At 47.1% G+C, this 21250-nt stretch overlaps 1 protein-coding gene and 1 long non-coding RNA gene across 6 annotated transcripts in view; one reads left to right on the top strand and one right to left on the bottom strand.

Moving 5' to 3' along the window:
- LOC309346805 (solute carrier family 2, facilitated glucose transporter member 5-like) lies at positions 1–20368 on the top strand. Of its 3 annotated transcripts, XM_081871011.1 has the most exons (15): positions 1–544; positions 1889–1975; positions 5949–6047; positions 7390–7553; positions 8699–8823; positions 9607–9759; positions 11313–11438; positions 12287–12474; positions 13884–13994; positions 14753–14854; positions 15943–16018; positions 17482–17609; positions 19289–19471; positions 19891–19945; positions 19976–20368. In XM_081871011.1, exons 1-15 carry the CDS (start codon positions 455–457, stop codon positions 20203–20205), a joined length of 1917 nt encoding a protein of 638 aa, XP_081727137.1. In that variant the 5' UTR covers positions 1–454; the 3' UTR covers positions 20206–20368. The 3 variants fall into 3 exon arrangements, with proteins under 3 accessions (XP_081727137.1, XP_081727138.1, XP_081727136.1); XM_081871010.1 differs by having other exon boundaries at positions 5–544; positions 19891–20368; XM_081871012.1 differs by lacking the exon at positions 13884–13994 and having other exon boundaries at positions 19891–20368.
- The window catches only part of LOC309347053, a 15855-nt gene continuing 13906 nt past the window's right edge, over positions 19302–21250 (bottom strand). For all 3 annotated transcript variants that reach the window (XR_014158797.1, XR_014158798.1, XR_014158799.1), the window contains one exon: positions 19302–19390. This is a non-coding gene — a long non-coding RNA (uncharacterized lncRNA). The remainder of the gene's footprint in view (positions 19391–21250) is intronic.

Raw genomic sequence — 21250 nt, forward strand, 5'->3', positions numbered from 1 at the left:
TTTGGAGGGGAGGAGGTGCTAAACTGAGAGTGTGTGGCTTTCCTAAGGCCATTTAGTGTGCTTGTGTTAAAGGTGGTTTTAAATCAGGATTTGCTGATGGTCCCTTAGCCTGGTTTCTTGCAGAGAGGATACATAATCCTGTTAATATTCTGCAGCCAACCTCTGAGCAGCTATGCTACACCAGCTGTATTACTCAGGTTGCAAATCATTCAGATCTGATACGCTCCGACATGGGCATCCCTTTATTGGGCCTTCCAACTGTCAACAGCTTCCCCTGGAATGTTCCAGCCACCATCCCCTGATTGGCTCTTGCAACGCCGTGAACCTTCCGAATGACTTGTTTCAATGGGAAATAGAGCCTGGCTGCCTGTTCCGCGATTCACCAGTTCCGGAAGCTTGGGCTAGTCTGCATGTCCTTTGCCTCTCCGTCCCCTACCCAGCCTAAGAAGGAAGGATGACTGCCAACAACCTAGAACTGGAGAACCACTTGGACGTTCCAAATGTTGGACTCGAACCCTCGACTGCCAGCCTGACCGAGGATAAGGTATGATGGGAGATGTACACCAATGAGATATTCAGTGGGACAAGGTTATCTCTGCACACAAACTCAACAGGGAGGACAGGGAAGGATGTACTGTAAGTGACATCCCATAAGAAGAGTCCGCTGGGTTGGGTCAAAGGCCCATCTAGTCCAGCATCCTGTTCTTGCCATAGCCAACCAGTTGCCCCAATGGGAACCCCATAAGCAGGACCTGAGTGCAGCAGCAACTCACCCTACTGTGGTTCCCAGGCACTCCCAGGCATACTGCCTCCAACAGAGGAGATAGAACATAGCCATTGTGGTTAGTAGCCATTGTTAAACTCCGGAATTCAATGTCACAAGCTGTACAATGGCCACCAACTTGGATGCTTTATACTCCGGTGGCAAATTGATGGGGGATAAGGCTATCAGTGGTTTTTTGGCCTTGATGGTGTCCAGGTATTGTTAGGGACTGGACTGAGGAGGAATGGTAGGGGCCGACCTCCCTTCTCCTGAACCTTCCCGAGAACAGGAGGAAAGTATAGATTTAGAACAGTGGTTTGCAGAAGGCCATAGTTCAGAGGCTGCAGAAGGGAAATATTGGGAGAAGAACAACAGGATGAAGAAGTGCTGGGGGAGAGACAGCTGACAGACTCAGTGTCTTTGGAAAGGCTTCCTGAGCCCTCCTCTTCCAGGACAAGGCAGGCACTGAGAGTAGTAGAACAGAAAACCCAGAGGCAGAAAGCTCAGTTCAGCCGTTGCAGGGATAACGGAGGGGGTTGGACTTTACTCGGAGCGATGCCATTATTTAATAGAGACTGCATTCCTTCCTCTCTCTCTCTCTCTGAATACTGAATAAATTACGTGGTAAGAACTCTTCTTATTTATCTGCTTTTTGGCTGCCACCGATCGGATTCCTTTAATTTATTTTAACCAGTGTGTATTTCTTACTCTGTACCTTATAACTGAACTTTTAAAATGTTGTAAGCTGCTTTGAATCCCTACTTGGGAGAAAGGCAGGATATAATATATTTATACCTTATAATATTTTACCTTATAATATATTAAATAATGGCAACAACAACATTTGTTTGTTTGTTTGTTTGTTTGTATATATGCTACCCAACCACCACTTGGGGTGGCTTCCAACAACTTAAAACACAATATGACATCATACATTAAAAACTTCACTGAAAAGGGCTGCCTTCAGATGTCTTCTAAAAGTTTGGTAGTTGTTTATTTCCTTGACATCTGACAGGAGGTCGTTCCACAGGTCGGGCACAACTACCAAGAAGGCAACAGAAGGCTAATGCTATGTTCTAAAGTACCGTAATTTGCAGCAGTCGATAACTTTTCCCTTTTCCCCAGGTAAGCCAGTCATCTGATACTCAGCATCGAAAATCCACGGCAAGCATTTCAACAAGGAGAAGAAAGTCCGTAGGATCCCGCAAATGGGTAAGTTCAGAGGGTTTGTTCACCCAGCGAGGTTTTGTTAAACAAACTGATGTCTGTTTGTTTCCAGAATGCAAACAGGTCTGGCAGGAAATCCCATCAAATGTATTTATTTTATTTATTGGGGGGGGGGCAGCGGGAATGTTAATGTGAAAACTCTTTTTAGAGGCTAAATGGGTTACCTAGTAAAATGCAGTTAAAATGAGCAAAATGTTTCAAACCAAATATGGATAACGACCGTATTTTTTGCACCATAACACTCACTTTTTCCTCCTAGAAAGTAAGGGGAAATGTCTGTGCGTGTTATGGAGCGAATGCCTACGGATGGCGGGGGGATCTGCTGCAGTCGTGAGCAGAGGATCCATGGTTCCCATTCCTTCCCTCCTCTGTGGCTCGCTTTGAAACAGCAAAGCGGGAGAAGAGCCGCTGAGTGGGATTTTTGCATTGGGCTACCTCAAACTCACCGTCAGATCACATGTCTGTGGCCACAGCATGAACCACAAAAATCATACATCCACTGTTTCGTTTAGAATATTTTTTTTCTTGTTTTCCTCCTCTAAAAACTATGTGCGTGTTATGGTCGGGTGCATGTTATAGAGCGAAAAATACGGTAAATCCTTTTATCTGGGTCAGGCTGCTATCTAAAATAATATAGCGAGGGTGCTTGCCTCATACAATATTATTGCTTAAACTTGTTAGAAACAAAGGAGAATAGTTGAGGAAATAAAGTAGCAGAGCAGGGTGTAAGAGAACAAAATGCTTCTGGGTCTCTTTCACTGAGACCAGCAGGACATTTTTCAAATACAGTCATACCTCGGCTCCTGAACACCTTGGGAGTTGAATGTTCTGGCTCCCGAACGATTGAAAACTGGAAGTGAGTGTTCCAGTTTTCGAATATTCTTTTGGAAGCCGAATGTCTGATGGGGCTTCCGCGGCTTCTGATTGGCTCCAGGAGCTTTGTGCAACCAATAAGAAGCCGCACTATGTCCCCCCACCCCTTCTCCCGCCCACCTCTTTTCTTCCTAATGTCTCAACAAATGAAACTGATTTGTAAAAATGTTACATGGAAAAAGTACGAGAGACATTACAAATACTTCTGTAAATCAAGAAAATCTAAAGAAAGAAAGAAAGAAAGAAAGAAAGAAAGAAAGAAAGAAAGAAAGAAAGAAGCCGCACTTTGGTTTCCGAACATTTCAGAAGTTGAATGGCCTTCCGGAACGGATTCCGTTCGACTTCTGAGATGCGACTGTACATGCATCTCAGATCAGATGCATATATAAGCAACTCCCCACTTTTGCAGCGGTTGCATACCGGTGCCCCATGCACATAACTGAAAATCACGTAAGTGGGGAGCACTCTCCATACACCCCTTAATGCCCTCTCAGACACTCTCTATCCAATCCAAATTTTAAAAAATATACTCTACCACAATATATCCACAATTGGAATTGGAGCTCTGGGCATAGCTGTCAACCGTCCCTTATTTGGCGGGAAACTTCCTTATCCCAGCCCCGTGTCCCGCTGCTGTCCCTTTAGCCAACAGGACTCCCAGAGTGGCTTAGGTGCAGTTGATTATAACAAAACAATCCCTGCCTGCAGGCTTACAATATAAATTCACAACATGCAAGGAAAAAGGACAGGGAGGGAAGGGCATGGGGAAATAAAATTCAGGCACCAATTCTTCAATGGGAGTTCATCTAATGATCAGCAGGCACAGCAGTGGTGTAGCATGGGCTTCCAGTGTCCGGAGCCATGTGGGAAAGGAAGGGAGGGAAATGGCATGCACATACAACTCCCTAACGGCATAGCTGTCAACCGTCCCTTATTTGGCAGGAAACCCCCTTATCCCAGTGCTGTGTCCTGCTGCTGTCCCTTATTGATGATGCCCTTAAATTTCCCGGGTTTCAAAGGAAGCACCTCCTCTCCCTCCCTCCCTGCTGGCCAGGGAAGAGGGAGGCTCCAACTGTGTTGCTTGGCTGCATTGCTCACCCAATAAGGAGTCTAAGAACGACTGGGGGGTGGAGCTTGCATGCCTTGTGCCGATCAAATCGGCTACGTTGCCTGGGGACTCGCCTTTGCTCAGCGCTTCCCAGCGGAGAGGTGACGGTGGTTTTCCTTGCTGCATCCCCTTTGCCGGGTTGCTGCGCTGTGGGAACCACCGCTTGAGGCTTCGTTTGGCTGCTGGCTGGGCTTTCTGCCTTTGGCTTGGAGGGGCTCAGAAGTTGAACATACCTGTGCTTGGAAAATCCCTTATTTGGGCTGCTGATCCCTTATTTTCGAGGCTGCTGGTCCCTTATTTTCAAATCTGTAAGTTGACAGCTATGGCTCTGGGGCTGGCTGGATGCTGGAGGATGTGTGGAGAAGCAGCTGCTGCTGGGCCGCCACATGCATCAGCTGTTGGGTGGGGAGGCCGAGCAGCCTAAACAAAGCCCTGCTACATCTCCAGTCTCTTCTCCCTTTGGGCTCTGGGGAGGGTCTCCTTATGACTTTCCAGCTCTCTCACTCCATTTCCTGGTATGAATTAAATTACTTAATTATTTTCCAGAGCTGCACAAGTGAGGAGCCCCCCGTATTCTTTTCCCTGTACACTTTCTCTACACCATGCATAAATATCATAGGGCACCTGTGTTGGAACCTGGTGACATTTATTTATAAGAAGTCCTTTTACAACCTTCAAGCAGAGTGTTCATAAAAGCTTGCAATGTCAGCATTTAATAATGCTTTCTGGAATATTATAATAGACAGTGCCTTTTTTTCAGGGGATACTCAAGGCACCTCTTTTTGTTGTTGTTGTTACAGTAAGTGCCACACTTTTTAACAACTTCATGTTGAGTACCGGCACCTATTTTTCTAGGGGGAAAGCACTGGTAATTGGTGGTTTAAAGATTTAAAGGTACTACTGGGTACAAACTGCCCATGGATCCTCTAATCCAGTGTTTCCCAACCTTGGGTCTGCAGCTGTTTTTGGACTACAACTCCCATCATCCCTTGCTAGCAAGACCAATGGTCAGGGATGATGGGAATTGTAGTCCAACAGCAGCTGGAGACCCAAGGTTGGGAAACACTGCTCTAATCCACCAGAAACACCAGAAATTAATGGAAAAAATGTAAGAACATAAGAGCCTCCTGAATCAAGCCAATGACACATCTAGTCCTATATTCTTTAATTAATTCTAATTATTAGTTTGCTTAAAGTACTTATTAATGTCTGTAAATTAGAACAAGAAAGGGAATATTTTTTTTTGCATGCAAACAAAAGAAAAGAACAGGAAAACATACTGCAAGAAACCAGTGTTTTTGCAATATAGCACGCCTTTATTTTATTTACAAATGAAGACACCCATGATTGTATGATGCTTCCTGTTTATCCCAAGGTGTGCATTTTGTGAAAGTATGTTTATGCTGACATATATTCTTTGTCTTTAAATTTCTGTTGGGGTACTAGCAGTTGGGAAGCAAGGGAAACAATGATGTCGACTTTTCATTCCTTCATTTGTATGTGAATTCCTTAGTTTATGGAAATGTTTCCTTGCAGGAAGAACCCAAATAATAATAATAATAATAATAATAATAATAATAATAATAATAATAATAATTTATTATTTATACCCTGCCCATCTGGCTGGGCCTCCCCAGCCACTCTGGGCGGCTTCCCAAAAAAAATATTAAAATACTGTAATACATCAAACATTAAAAGCTTCCCTAAACAGGGCTGCCTTCAGATGTCTTCTAAAAGTCTGGCCTTTGCCACTTAGAGATGTTTGTGCTGCTGAAATGTCTGGCCCGGATCCTTGCTTTTTGGATTTCTCTGCTAGACCAAACCAGGACAGCATCAGACCTCTCTTTTACTATGTGTTTAAGTTTCTTTTTCTGAAGTTCTACATGTATTAAATAAACCATCAATTTAAAAGGATGTATTAATGCTTTGCCCTTTTCACTCAAAGGCCTCAGTGTCTGCTTCTGCTCCTTCCCATAGGCGCTGACAAGGCAGCTTCTGCTGGTTACATTGCTTACTTCCTCTGGATCATCTCTACAATATGGTTACAACCTCTGGGTGGCCAGCCATCCATCTACGGTAAGATCAGTCATGTAGTGGTCTGGGATTGCAGAGGGTCAAAGATATGTTACTATTTCTGCAGCAGGGACCCCGTGTCATCTGAAACAGCATGAAACAGGAGCTTTTTAGCTCCCTGTCAAAGAACGAGCCAGCAGCAAACTCTTTATTAGCAAAAACACAATTTGCACAGCATTGGCTGAGTGTCAGGCCTAGTGAGCACAGCAGCTGATCTCTGTTAGGCCTTATCCCATCAAATCCCTGCCTCTCCAAGTACCATCCTCTCCAGGGCTTTCCCCAAGCAATCAGAGACGACTCCTGCACGCAACCTGCCACTGCTCCACCCGTTTCAGCCCTCTTCTGGTTCTGGGAGACAAGCAGGGAGGGGAGCTTGTCGTAGCAGGAGGGAGAGACACACCAACTCTTCACCAACCTGGCTCTTGGCCTCTCCCTTCCCACTTGCTGATTTCAGCTTCTGCCTCTGATTCCAGACTTCTCTCCGCAATCAAGTCAGCAGGAGTCAGCATCAGAAACGCTGCTGCTTAGGGTGATAGGAAGGGTCAATTGTGCATGCCCACCTACACCTCGTCAGTAGCAATTCTATCTTCCGCATTTCTGCTACAGTGCCAATTTGCCCTCAGATTTAAAACCCAGCCAACGAAAATCCTCCAGGCGAATGGGCAGCACCCAAAATGCCCACACCATGTGTCCCGTGTCCCATGAGATTATGCTTCACAGCAGGAGGAAGCAGGAGAGGTGGTTTGGGAAGCTGCACTTTGTTGTTTAGTCGTTTAGTCATGTCCGACTCTTCGTGACCCCATGGACCAGAGCACGCCAGGCACTCCTGTCTTCCACTGCCTCCCGCAGTTTGGTCAAACTCATGCTGGTAGCTTCAAGAACACTATCCAACCATCTCATCCTCTGTCGCCCCCTTCTCCTTGTGCTCTCCATCTTTCCCAACATCAGGGTCTTTTCCAGGGAGTCTTTTCTTCTCATGAGGAGGCCAAAGTATTGGAGCCTCAGCTTCATGATCTGTCCTTCCAGTGAACACTCAGGGCTGACTTCCTTAAGAATGGATAGGTTTGATCTTCTCGCAGTCCATGGGACTCTCAAGAGTCTCCTCCAGCACCATAATTCAAAAGCATCAATTCTTCGGCGGGAAGCTGCACAACCTGTTCCAAATCTATACTGTCCTCCTGCTGGGAAGTTTCAGGCTCCCACCATTCCTCCTCAGCACGGTCCCTGACACTATTGCACGAAAGAGTTGCGCGCATACCAGAACTTTATTTGTGGGCAAATCAAGTCCATTAAAGGGCTCTGCTCCCCCAGTGCAACCATTCTTATCTATTCCTCCCTTTCCTAGCTCATAGCAAACTTTTACAATGGCACGTATCAACAGAGGAAGAAGGCCGACGTAGATGAAGAAGACTATATTGATTTCCTCTACACTTTCACCATTGCAATCTATTCCCTTGGAGGCCTGATTGGGTCCCTTCTGGTCAGCTTCATGGTGGACAGATATGGCAGGTAAAGAGGGAATATGTTTATGGGGCTATGGCACAGGGGTGGGTCCTTTTAGGCTTTGCAGGCCAGATGCTTCTCTGGTTCTGGCCTTGGAGCTGCTTGCCTGTCAGTCGCCAAATGTCACAATGGCATTAGGTGATTGGGTGCTTTGAAGTCCCAATGTCAAGACTTCAAAGCATCACACAGGAGCCCATGGTGGTGCTCTGAAGTGCCCAAGGCTTCCATTTTATCCAAGCTGACGGGTGGTAGAACCAATGTCTGATTTCCCTTGCCAATGCCACTTTAAGGCTCCTCCAAGTGCCTTGGCAGCTATGCCTCTATCTGCCCCACACCTGATGTTACATATGAGGTCAAGCAAGGACAAGTGGGTGTGGCTTGAGGGAAACAGCCTCATAGGTCAAGTCTGGCCTGTGGGCTGGAGATTCCCCGTCCCTGTGTAGTGGGGTAGGAGGTGTTTATTAGGGGACATTTGGGGTGGGGGAATGCAAACAGATGTGAAAATGTGGAGAGCTGAAAAAATAGGAAATGGAAATAAACAGATTTGCCCATCCCTAGCCAAGATGCAAAAGCAACTTAAATAGAAATACTTGCAAGTATCAGATTGGCTTAGGATTTAAATATGTGATGTTATAGAATAATATGTTTAAAGTTAATATGAAAAGAAAGAAAGATGTTACTTGACTAAGTAAATTTTATAAGAAATTAGTTTTGGAAAACCGTTACAATGATACAGTACACATTGAAACTCAGCCAGGGGGAGTCGAGGAAGTCACTTAATAATGTTAACAAAAGTGGAATTATTACAGTTAGGATTTATGTTTGTTTGTTTGTTTATAAATTTGGAAAATCAATAAAAAAAAAAATTGAGGGGGGAGATGCAAAAGCAAGTTGCTAGTCCATGTGAAGTTGGCAGCTGAAGTCTCAGACGTCAAAGGAGGGGGTTGAATGGGGTTTACAGTAGTTGGGGGTTTCCAGGAGCTCTCCTGCCTTGCATAGCTCCTTGTCCTTCCCATAACTATTGAAAATAGACCAAATTGCTCACCCAAAGACCTTACTGCAATTCAACAGCTCCTCTCCTGCTTGTTTGATACTACTGTACAGGTATTGGCTCCCTCTACCTCTCCTACCCCTTTGCCCTGTCTTTTCAGGAAAGGGGCCTTGGTAATAAATAACATTATGTCCATATTCTCTGCTGGCTTCATGGGATGTTCTGCTGTGATACATGCCTATGAATACACCATATTTTCACGCTTGGTCACGGGAATGTGCTCAGGTGAGAGAGGGCCCTGGGCTTAGTGGTTTTACCAAAGTCACTTAAATAATGCAAGGGGCATTATCAGGGTGCAATTCCAGCCAGGCAGGAAGCACTGGAGGAGGGTTTAAAGCTAGGATGGTGAAGGGTGTGCCCTGGGGGGAGGCGTGCATCTTGGGGAGAGTCCTGAAGGCCAGATAGAGAGTCTTGGGGTGCTGCATTTGGTCCCCAGCCCAAAGATTCCTTGCCCCTGCCATCAAATATTTACTGATTATTGCAATCTCTATTTCCTCCACACACCCCCCCCCGCAAAGTAGCAATTTAAATGCCTGTTACATCATACCCGGGACCCGGGCTTCCCCCACCAGCCCCGCAAGCTCCAGGAGCGGAGGCAAGGCTGCGCACAACCTTGCCGCCGCTCCTGGACCTGTTCTGGGGGCTGGGGTCAGGGGAAGCTCAGGCTTCCCCCGCCCCAGCCCCGCGGCTAAAAAGGAAGCCAAGACAGTGAGCAGGATCCACCCTGCTTGCTGTCTTGGCTTCTGCCGGCTGGAGAGGTTGCGCGTGGCTAAAAACTTTAGCTAAAAATGGCTAAAAACGCTGTCTTGGCTTCTTTGCTCTTTCGGGCTGGGGGGGGACCTGGGTTTCCCCTGACAGCCCCAGAAGCTCTGGGAGAAGTGGACAGGCTGCACCTTGATTCCCCCCCCTAAAAACTAGGTGCGCCTTATGGTCCGGTGCGCCTTATTGAGCGAAAAATACAGTGTATATCCATGCTGTTAATCGTCCCTTTGTCTACCATCTAACCAGGCATGTTCTCCTGCATCGTCCCACTATACCTTGGAGAGATATCCCCTAGAAACATGAGGGGGTCCATTATGACAGTCCCCATGATCTTTGTCACCATTGGCGTCATGGTCTCACAAATCCTTAGTCTTCAAGAGCTTCTCGGGACTGAGAAAGGTAACCTTGGCAGATCATCGCAAGGGATGTTGGAGAGTTTCAGCAGAAACGGAGGAAAAGGAAGCAGGACTTGTGGGTGCTGCTGGCCAGGATGGCGATGCTCGGCCTCCACAGTTCCAAATACCTGTTGCTGGAAGCCACAGGAGGGAAGAGGGGTCGAATTCTGCTTGTGGGTTTCCCACAGGAATCTGGTTGGCCACTGTGAGATGGGGATGCTAGACTAGATGAGCCATTGGCCTGATCCAGCAGAGGTCTTCTTATAATCTTATGTTTATGTTTATGTGGTGATGATGATGAGGATCAGGGGAGCCAACTTGGGCCCCAGATTATGGGTGCCCAGTGTGTGTGAAGTCATGATGTCAGGTTGTAATGTGATGTCATGATGTCACGCCCACCCCCTGGCCTCAGAACGTGATTTGTGGTGGTACCAGAAGTCAGGTTCCAAGACCTCGCAACACCTCAGAAAGCCCCCCAGTTTCTGTTGCCACTGGAAGTTGGGTTCCAAGGTCTCAGAAGTTCTCAGAAAGCATCTCTGAGGCCTTGGAGATGCTGTCTGAGGCCTTGCAAGACCTCAGAAGTTGTGGGGGGGGGCCCTGTGGTGGCATCCAGAGCCCCCCATAATTGGCGCCCCTGATGATGATAATTTTATTATTTATATGCCACCCATCCGACTGGGTTGCCCCAGCCACTCTGGGCGGCTCCCAACAAAGTATTTAAGCACAATAAAACATCAGTGATGTTTGCTTATCCATCCCACGACTGGAGTGGAAATCAATCAATCTGGCAAACTTAATCATTGTTGCGGTGGCTTTCTATTTGCAAATGATACATCATGGATTATGGTCCATCCATGTCAAGCTGCTGGTTGTCCAGGAATGTACAAAGACAAGGGAATGTTTTTTACCGTCCTATTTTTATTCAGTATTTACAGAGAGAGGCTGTAGAACCCAGCCTCTTGGATAATGGCGTTGTCCCGAGTGAATCTCCACCCCCGTCTCTCTCACTTCCTCATTCGTCACTTCTGCGGGTGCTGCTATGTGCCCTCTGTCTTTGAGCTCTTTGCTCTCCTACTTTCAAGGCTCGCCGGGTTCTGGGAGAGGGTAGGTCTCTGTGTCTGTCAGCTGTCGCCCCATCTGCTGCTGCTTCCTCCTCATCCTCCTTCTCTCCCATTATTTCCCAACTTTCCCCCTCATCTGCCTCAAACCCCTGCTGTAAATCTAAACTCTCTTCCTCTTCTCTGGAAGGGTCAGGCTGGGGAGGCGGTCTCCACCATTCCTTCTCTGCCCAGTCCATTCTGCAATTTGCACCGAGTTACGCTACTACGAACAAAATGTAACAGCGTACTGGCAACATAATTTCCATCATTACCGTAATTGCACAAATGCCGTGGGTTACATAATTCCCACACAGTGGACAGTGAGAGGGAAAATATTGTTTTTGGCAGAAGGCAAACTGCAGAGGAAAGGAAACAGTGCAGCTTGAGTTGGAAAGAGGGCGGAAAGGAAAAGGATGCCTTCTCTCACCCCTAGTTGTAACTGCATCTTCTTGTACAGGTTGGCCGCTATTGCTGTGCTTCACTGGAATCCTGGCGGTGTTTCAAGTCATCGTCTTGCCCAGCTTCCCCGAAAGCCCAAGGTTTCTCCTGATTCAGAGGAATGATGAGGTGAAAGCTAGGCAAGGTACAATCGCCTTGAGTGCACAGGAACATTACGGCATGGGGACCCTACATAGAGGCCTGTGGGAGTCTCTGGGCAAAGGCTGGCAGCTCCCGCTCTCCCATATGCAGCACTGGGAGCATCCTCAGACGTACCCAGGAGACACAAGAGGGGCGAGGAAGATAGGAAGCTTCTCCCAGTCCCACCAAGAGATGCCGGGGACTGAAACTTTAACCTTTTGCATGCAAAGCTGTGGCCAGAGCTGGCCCAGCCATTGGGCAGGGTGAGGCCATTGCCTCAGGGATCAGAAGCCCTACCAGGTAGCACCCCTATGGGCACCCTGCCTGCCCTTCCGTCTCTGCTGTTGGCACTGATTTCAGGCAAAATCGTGTCCACTTGGGGCAAGAGCTCGTCTGAAATCACACAAGATCTTGTGGAGTGCGCAAGATCTCACACGATTTGGGGCGAGAGCTCTCCGCCCCCCGTAAGTGCAATCTTGCTTGAAATCAGCGTTGGTGGCGGTGGCGCTTCTCTGTCGGTGGCGGAGGTGGCAGGGTACATGGAGGTGGCAGAGCAGGCAGGGGCAGCTGGAGCAGCAGGGCAGGGTGGCAACACATAGGAACAGAGGAAGCTGCCTTATATATTCTGACCATTGGCCCATCTGGCTCAGTAAGAGGAGGCATTGTCCACACTGACTGGCAGCAGCTCTCCAAGGTGTAAGGCAGGGGTCGCCCCCCCCCAATTCCTACCTAGAGATGCAGGGATTGAACCTGGGACATACAAAGCTCTACCACTATTTCCCCGCAATGTTGTTTCTTCATCTCTTCCTGCCCTGGTGGCTCAGCATAAATCCTTTCCCTGCTCCCCTCCAGTCTTGCAGAGGCTGAGATGCCATGATGATGTGGAGAGTGAGCTCGAGGAGCTCCACCAGGAGAACGTCTCAGTAAGGGTGGAGAAGGAGATGAACGGGATGAAGCTGCTGTGCAACCAAAACATGCGTTGGCAAATCATCTCCGTGGTCATCCTCATGAGTGGCCAACAGCTCACAGGTGTCAATGCGGTAAGAGAGGCAGCTTCCCAGTTGGGCTAGAAGGCTGAGCGAGTATTAATATTCATCTGAACGACCACTCATGCAGAGATGCAGCAGGGAGCCTCCTTTTCTGCGTGGTGATCCCAGCTCCCAGAAGACTCTAGTCCAGGTCTAAGGCACCTGTGGACTCCCAGTGGTTGCTGAACTACAGCTCCCAAAATCCCTAGCTATTGGCCAGGATTGCAGGGGCTGATGGGAGTTGCAGCTGAGCAACATCCTGAGGGTCAAAGTTTCCCCATCCCTGGACTAAAGGCTCCTGGAAGCTGAGAACATCACCCAGAAAAAAGAGGTTCCCTGCTGTGTCACTGTATGAGTGTCTGCTTTGGCTCGGAGAAAAGGCGAGGGATAGGTGGCTCAACAGAGTTGCATAAAATTATGCAAGGTGTGCAAAAAGTAGAGAGAAGTTTTTGTCCACCTCTCAGCTACAGATGGAGGATAAATTTGATTTGGCCTTCATTTCATTGCAGACTTGCCTGATTCATACTTTCCAAAGCAATATCAGAACCAAATGACAGCCCTCCATCAAAATCTGCACTCCTTTGAATTTTGCAATGCAGTTCTCTGTCTTACTAACTAACATCTCCAAAAGTGCATGCAGTAAGATTAAAGTGTGCATTAAGGTGCATCTATTGGTGAAAATAACACAAAAATATGTATTATATTAAATTGCCTTGCAGGTATGTGCATATTAGGGGAAACTGTATCCAAAAATATGTTTAATTGGGAGAAAAATGCACTAAAATGCTGATGAATTTTTAGGACTTAGCAAAAAATAAAAAAGCATGCTGGTGAAGAATAAATGTGTAGAAATGGAACTCCAACTTGGAAAAATGAGAAACTGGGAGAAACCAAAATGGACAGATTCAGCTATCCCTAACCACAAGTGCTGGTGGGATTTTGACTACAGCTCCCACAATCCTCCCTGATTCTTGGGCCATGCTGGCTGGGGCTGATGGGAGCTGTAGTCTAGCAACATCTGGAGGGCCACAGGTTCTACAACTGCTCTGGAGTTTGCAGACACATGGGTTAATGACATGTTGCAGAATACAAATACCGTATATATATATCCCAGGATGCATTTCACTCGGTCCCACAAAATGCTGGCAGTCTGGGAGTTAAGAGCATCAGAACATGAGAAGAGCCTACTGGATCAGGCCAATGGCCCACCCAGTCTAGCATCCTGTTCTCACAGCGGCCAACCAGATCCCTCTGGGAAACCCGCAAGCAGGTCCCATGCCGAAGAGCCCTCTCTTTTCTTGTGGTCCGCAGCACCTGGTAGCCATCATGGCAAGCAGCCATTGAAAGCCATGATTTTGTCCAATCTTCTGCCATCCCTTCCTCCAGTTGGAGGGCATTCCATAGTTGTGGTTTGCTTCCAGGTGTTCTATTACTCAGAGAGAATCTATGCAACTTTGAGGGTCAAGAAGCAGGAAGCCCGGTATATCACTGTGTTGGCAAGTATTTTCATCGCAATCTCGCTGATGATCGTGGTAAGCCTCTCTCTCTCTCTCTCTCTTCCTCAAAAGTTCCAATTTGTTTCAAATGGTGTTAAAATTGCGCTGTTGTCACTTCAAAGAATCCCTGGGGGAACCCTTATAGGACATGTGCAGATGCTCCAAATGTCCCTATTTTCCAGGGACAGTCCTGGATTTACAGAAGCTGTCCTGGTTTTCCTTAGGATGTCCCTATTTTCACCAGAGAAATATTGGAGGCTAAAGTAAAGGTAAAGGACCCCTGGACAGTTAAGCTCCATCAAAGGTGACTATGGGGTGTGGAGCTCATCTCGCTTTTCAGGCCCAGGGAGCCGGTGTTTGTCCCCAGACAGCTTTCCGGGTCATGTGGCCAGCATGACTAAACTGCTTCTGGCACAACGGGACACCGTGACGCAAACCAGAGCACACGGAAACGCCGTTTACCTTCCCGTCACAGCACTACCTATTTATCTACTTGCAGCGGAGTGCTTTCAAATTGCTAGGTTGGCAGAAACTGGGACAGAGCAACAGGAGCTCACCCCATCGCACAGATTCGAACCACCAACCTTCTGATCAACAAGCCCAAGAGGCTCAGTGGTTTAGACCACAGGGTCGCCCACATTGGAGGGTATATGGAGTTATGGGACCCCTGAGCCATCCGAAGGCAGCCCTGTATATGGACGTTAGCTCTGTTGATTCCTGGTGGCCTCATTTTATTCTCTTTCTCATTTCTGTACGCAAACTCTCTCTTTCTTCTCTGTTCTTATACCCTCTAGGTTTATACAGTGGATTTAGTGGGGCGAAGGATCCTCCTCCTCACTGGATTTGCGATATGCAGCATCCTCTGCATTCTATTAACCATGACCCTCGAACTTCAGGTTTGCTGCTCAAAACCTGGTGTGATTTAGTGAGTGTCACCCAGCAAGGGAAGGGCTGGAGCTCCATCACAGAGCACCTGCTTGGCATGCAGAAGGTCCCAGGTTCAGTCCACCGCAGCATCTGAAACCCTGAAGAACCACTGCTGGTCAGTGTAGACCAGGGTTTCCCAAAACTGGATCTCCAGCTATTTTTGGTCTACAGTTCCCATCATCCCTTGACCACTGGTCCTGCTAGCTAGGGATGACCGGAGTTGGAGTCCAAAAAGAGCTGGAGACCCAAGTTTGGCAAAAACCTGGTGTGGACCAAACTGAGCCAGATGGAGCATTGGTCTCCTTCAGGATAAGGCAGCTGAAAATCCACTCAGATTTGCTGTCAGGTGGAAGAGCGGGAAGGAATGTTGTTGGCAGGTCTTTCCTGCAAAAATGTATCTGGCTCTTGCATTCCCAATGCATTCCCAGCCCTTGATGTTCTGCTGCAAGTGCCTTGGAACATAACCCACACATAAATGCCGAGTTGCCTGTATCTTAATCCAGGGGTGGGGTCCCTCAGGCTGAGGGGGGGGGGGAGAGGGCACAAATGTGGCCCTCTGGCTCTCTTTGCCTGGCCCTCAGAACGTTCGCTAGGACACACACCCTCTCACCAGGCCACACCGCTCCCTGGCTGTGCTTTAACCAGGAGGGTTTTTTGCCTGTCCGGAACGTGTCCTTGAACCCTGATCGCGCCTCTTGCTTGTCTTGATGGAGTTTAGAGAGACGTGTGTGAATGTGAGCGAAACCAGCCTACTGGGAAAGAGAGATTCCAATGGGCTCTCCTTCTCAGGAGGCTTTTAAATGTTGGATGGCCACCAGTCAAGGCTTCTTTAATTGTGATTCCTGCATTGCAAGGGGTTGGACTAGATGAACTGGGGAGGACCCGTCCAGCTCTATAACCCCTTGTCCACCCACTTTTGCCTCTGTCCCTCCCGCCACTGATTTGTGGTTCGGAAGGCCCTCAATCTGAGAAGTGCTCCTCCCTCCTGCTTTAATTTAAGGCGTGCCAGGCACTCTCATTCATACATGTCTGAAGAACGCTCAACTTTCTCCCACAGGAAACCATGCCATGGATGACATACGTCACTTCAGTCTTTTTCCTCATCTTGATCTTTGGGCACATCCTTGGGCCAGGTAAGGACTCAGGTGACCTACAGAGTTCCTTCAAAGAGGCAAACAGAGTGGGCAGCTTGTTTTATTTCTCTTTAAGTGTTTTTTTAAAAAATATATTTATTGAAAAACAAAGAGTACATAATTACAAGTGCACAGAGTAAGATTAGACATAAAAAGAAGAAAAAATGGTACCCATGTAGAAAACAAAACTAATAATAATAATAATAATACCACCGTAATTCTATCTATTACAGAAGAGAAAAAGATAAAGAAAATTGTTATTGTAGTTAACCAGATCATAACCTAATATAGTGGAACCTCGGGTTACAAACACCTCGGCTTACAAACACTTTGGGTTACAGACTCTGCTAACCTGTAAGTGGTACCTTAGGTTAAGAACTTTACCTCAGGATGAGAACATAAATCGCATGGTGGCGGTGCAGCGGCAGCAGGAGGCCCCATTAGCTAAAGTAGTACCTCAGGTTAAGAACCGTTTCAGGTTAAGAACAGACCTCCGGAACGAATTAAGTTCATAACCAGAGATTCCACTGTACAGTAGAGTCGTACCTTGGTTCTCGAACACCCCGGAACTCGTACGTTTTGGCTCCCGACAATCGAAAACCGTGAGTGTTCCGGTTTTTGAACATTCTTTTGGAAGCCTAATGTCCAATGGGACTTCCACGGCTTCTGATTAGCTGCAGGAGCTGCCACCACCACCAGGTTTGTGGTGTGGTGAACCAGCTTATACTCGAGTCAATAAGTTTTCCCAGTTTTTTGTGCTAAAATTAGGTGCCTTGGCTTACCAGTATATTTGGGTCGGCTTATACTCGAGTATATACGGTATTTGATTTTTAGAAGACATCTGAAGGCAGCCCTGTTTAGGGAAGTTTTTAATGGTTGATGTTTTGTTCTCTTTTTAATATTTTGTTGAGAGCTGCCCTGAGTGGCTGGGACAACCCAATCAGAAATAATAATAATAATAATAATAATGGCAATGGCTCCCCTGCAAAAAGGATCCTGGGAACTACGCCCTCAGTGAGCTACCATACTTAGCAAACTACGGTGGGAGTTTTCCAGGGAACTTTGCTACTATTTCCCACCCAGTGATCTACACTCATGGTTTATAACCTTAAGGAAGGGTTAAGGAATGATTTTCATAACGTAATGGACACATTATGTTTTCCTTGTAACGTGAATAACGTGTTATTAAAATGTGATACCTGAGGACGCTGCAGAGCAACCAGGACCCGGCAATAGGAAAGCTGCATTGTTAAAAGGAAACGACGTTTTTAATTTACCAGTATCCCCTGTGACGTTTTAGAACTATATATCGTTCTAATAATGTTTAAAAGGTCAGTGTAGATCCAGCCAAGGTTTGAACTAGGCACGTGAGAGCTCTTAACTGCACCAGTTCCTTTCGAATCGCTATGGATGAATGAGCAAGTCCATGAAAAACAGCCCTGAATCCTTTCTTCCCCGTCCAGGTCCCATACCCAACGTGATCATACTGGAGCTGTTCCTCCAGCCATCCCGCTCCATAGCCTTCATGCTCGGGGGCTTTGTGCACTGGTTCCTGCACTTCATTATGGGGATGATATTCATTCAGATAGAGGTGAGTTGTTTGGATGAGAAGAGGGGGTGGTCTGAACTGGTTCGGGAGCACAGGAAGACGCCTTCCACTGAGTCAGACCATTGGTCCATCTAACTCATCCAGGTGAGGAGATTTTGGCCTTCCAGGTGTTGCTGAAGCTCTTCCCTTGTAGGCTTGTCAAACCAGAGTCTGCACATCTTCCATAAACTACAAATGATGTCGAATTTTTTTAATGAAACTACCTGGAGGTGGACATAATATTTCTTACCTATATATTGCATTTATATCCCACCTATCCTCCCAGAAGCTCCAGGCGGCTTGCCTGGGTCTCCCCCGCACCTTTCCATTTCATCCTCACAAAAACCCTGCAAGATACTTAGGCTGAGGGTTCATGACTGGCCTAAAGTCGCCCAGTGAGCCCCATGGAGCAGTGGAGATTTGAACCCTGGTCTCTCCCAGCTCCCAGTTCGACACTATAACCACTCCACCTCACTGGCTGTGTACTAGAAGTGGGGAATACTGGCCTGCAAAATGTTGTTGAAATAAGTCCTACTCCAGGGAGAGCTGCTGAAATTAATGGACTTTAGTAGTTAGCCATGTCCATTCACCTCAATGGGTCTACTTCGAGTAGGACTATCTGTATATGTGTTGTTGCTGGCATCTCGAGAGACAATGGAGTGGGGGGTGAAGTCAAACCGCTGCATTAGTAGCACCAAAGTGACCTCTCTGGGGTGTAAGCCTGGGTAGAGTGTATGGAGCTCCTGAGCTGCCAAGAAGTCAAGACACTTGACATCATCAGCCTCGATGATGTAGTCCAAAGGAAAGCAAAGTAATACGCCGGGCACCAGCTTGGCTGCAGGAGTTGCCAGAAGGAGGCATACAAGGCACCATCCAACCATCTTAGGGACTCCACTTCTCCTGAAGATATCCCACAAGGCTACAGAGGTTTAGGACAGGGGTCAGCAACCTTTTTCAGCCGTGGGTTGGTCCACCATCCCTCAGACCTTGTGAGGGGCAGGACTATATTTTTTTTTGGGGGGGGGGGAAATGAACGAATTCCTATGCCCCACAAATAACCCAGAGATGCATTTTAAATAAAAGCACACATTCTACTCATGTAAAAACACCAGGCAGGCCCCACAAATAAACCAGAGATGCATTTTAAATAAAAGGACACATTCTACTCATGTAAAAACGTGCTGATTCCTGGTCCGTCCGTGGGCTGGATTGAGAAGGCGATTGGGCTGGATCTGGCCCCCGGGCCTTAGGTTGCCTACCCCTGGTTTAGGATAACAGTTTTCCTTCTCCTAGATGGGTTGCCTTCCCAGGTTGGCGAGTCCTATCTGCTCCTCATTGGAAGTTGGGTTCAGGGGGCTTTCCAAGGTCTTGGAACCTGATTACCACCGCAATTCAGTTTCCGAGGCCGGGTGTGTGTGTGCATGACGTCAGGACGTCACACATGCTGGGTACCCATAATCGGGGGCCCAAGTTGGCTCCCCTGATTATCATCATCATCATCATCATCATCACATAAACATAAGATTATAAGAAGACCTCTGTTGGATCAGTCCAATGGCCCATCTAGTCTAGCATCCTCATCTCACAGTGGCCAACCAGATGCCTGTTATATATTGTGGTTATGCCCATCTCCCTTCCCACCCCCACCCCTCTCATTTTCTTATTTCAACGTTCCTTTCTAGACACGGATTGGTTCCTACACCTTCCTCCTCTTCTGGCCTCTCTGCGTGTTCAGCTTCGTTTACATCTTCAAGGTTATCCCAGAAACCAACGGCAAGACCTTTCTGGAAAACAAGAAGTACATGTCGTCAATGGCCAAGAAGGTGAAGGTCCAGGTCCAGTTCCCAATCCGGCGGACGTCACAGGTATTTATAATCTTTTGTTGGAAGCTGCTCAGAGTGGTTGAGGAAACCCAGCCAGATGGATGAGGTATAAATAATAAATAAATTATTATTATTATTATTATTATTATTATTATTATTATTATTAAAACAAAATAAAAAAATTCCTTCCAGTAGCACCTTAAAGACCAACTAAGTTAGTTCTAGGTATGAGCTTTCGTGTGCATGCACACTTCTTCAGATATGCACACTTCTTCAGATTCTTCTGGTATCTGAAGAAGTGTGCATGCACACGAAAGCTCATGCCTAGAACTAACTTAGTTGGTCTTTAAGGTGCTACTGGAAGGAATTTTTTTATTTTGTTTTGACTATGGCAGACCAACACGGCTACCTATCTGTAACTATTATTATTATTATTATTATTACTACTACTACTGCTACAGGACAAGGACAGAAGGCGGTCAACACGCCAGAGCGTCAGAAGCGACAGCGTCAGAAGGGATAGCATCAGACCCGATAGCGGCAGACGGGATAGCATCAGACCCGATAGCGGCAGACGGGATAGCATCAGACCCGATAGCGGCAGACGGGAAAGTGGCGGCAGGCGGGAAAGCAGTGGCAGACGGGAAAGCGGTGGCAGACGGGAAAGCGGCAGCAAACGGGATAGTGGCGCCAAACGGGATAGCGGCCCCAAACGGGATAGCGGCGGCAAACGGCATAGCCTCAAAAAAAAACAAAGACCATCCACCGTTTCGTAATGCTACCTGCCCTTCGTTGGTATACAAATGACGGTTGCTTCTCTTCCTATCCAAAGCCTATTCTTTTTCTGTTCAGACTTTTCTACCATGAATTACTGCTATTATTATATTACCAAATACACACCTAATTGTAGAGTCAATTATATATCTATATATAAAATCACATTAGAAACAGGTAACAAAGAAAAGACAATCATTCGTAAACACCAGAGTGCAATACTTTATACAGCAGTCCCTCGCTTTACTGAGGGGTTCGGTTCCAAGGGTTTCATGTTCACATGAAAATCAAAGCAAATCCTTGGAGCTGCGCCACTCCTCCAGCAAGGCAGAGAGCTTAAAAGGTCATTTTGTACCAGGTCCACTCTGGAAGGCTAGGGAGACCACGTGGGGAACTGACATTGCTCCGCAAGATCTCATGAGAACATCCCAGAGCTTTCCAGAGTTGGTGTGCCCAGTGGGTCTTGACCAGCAAGCTTAAAAGCACTTTTCACACTAGGTAGCCCCGAATCGACCTGGCACAAACAGAGCTTTTAAACTCTTCACCCTGCTTGGGACTTGACTTGTGCAATTTCAGCCTCCCACGATTGAACTCACATGCAAAATGAGCAGTTACTCTTTGCCATATCGGCTTCTCCTACAGTTCTATTGTTCTATCTCATTCAAGGATTAAAAGTTATTAAAGAACAATTATAAGGCGGTATATTATCGCACACCGAGTATTACTCATTGCCTTTTTGTTCTAAGTCAGTGTCAGGTTCCCATCCCAAAACACGACGTCTTTTACTTGAAAGTAAAGGGGAGGTCTTTATATAGGATAATAGCAGTACTGACTCAACAGCCAAGCACTGGGTCTGGAAGTCAGGATTCTGAGCTACCGGCTAGTCAAGATCCCAAGGTGTGTGGGCATGGCAAGAGCTTCATAACCGCACAGACACTACAAAGATGTCCCTACAGTTGATGTGCTCTTCCCGCCAAGCTCTTAAAGACAAGGCAGAGTGACCTCATGCACAAGCCCAATGCTCTGGGTGGGTGAGTCTGATCCCAC

This window comes from Podarcis erhardii, assembly GCF_964252035.2.
Source record: "Podarcis erhardii genome assembly, chromosome: 7".
Classification (NCBI taxonomy): domain Eukaryota; kingdom Metazoa; phylum Chordata; class Lepidosauria; order Squamata; family Lacertidae; genus Podarcis; species Podarcis erhardii.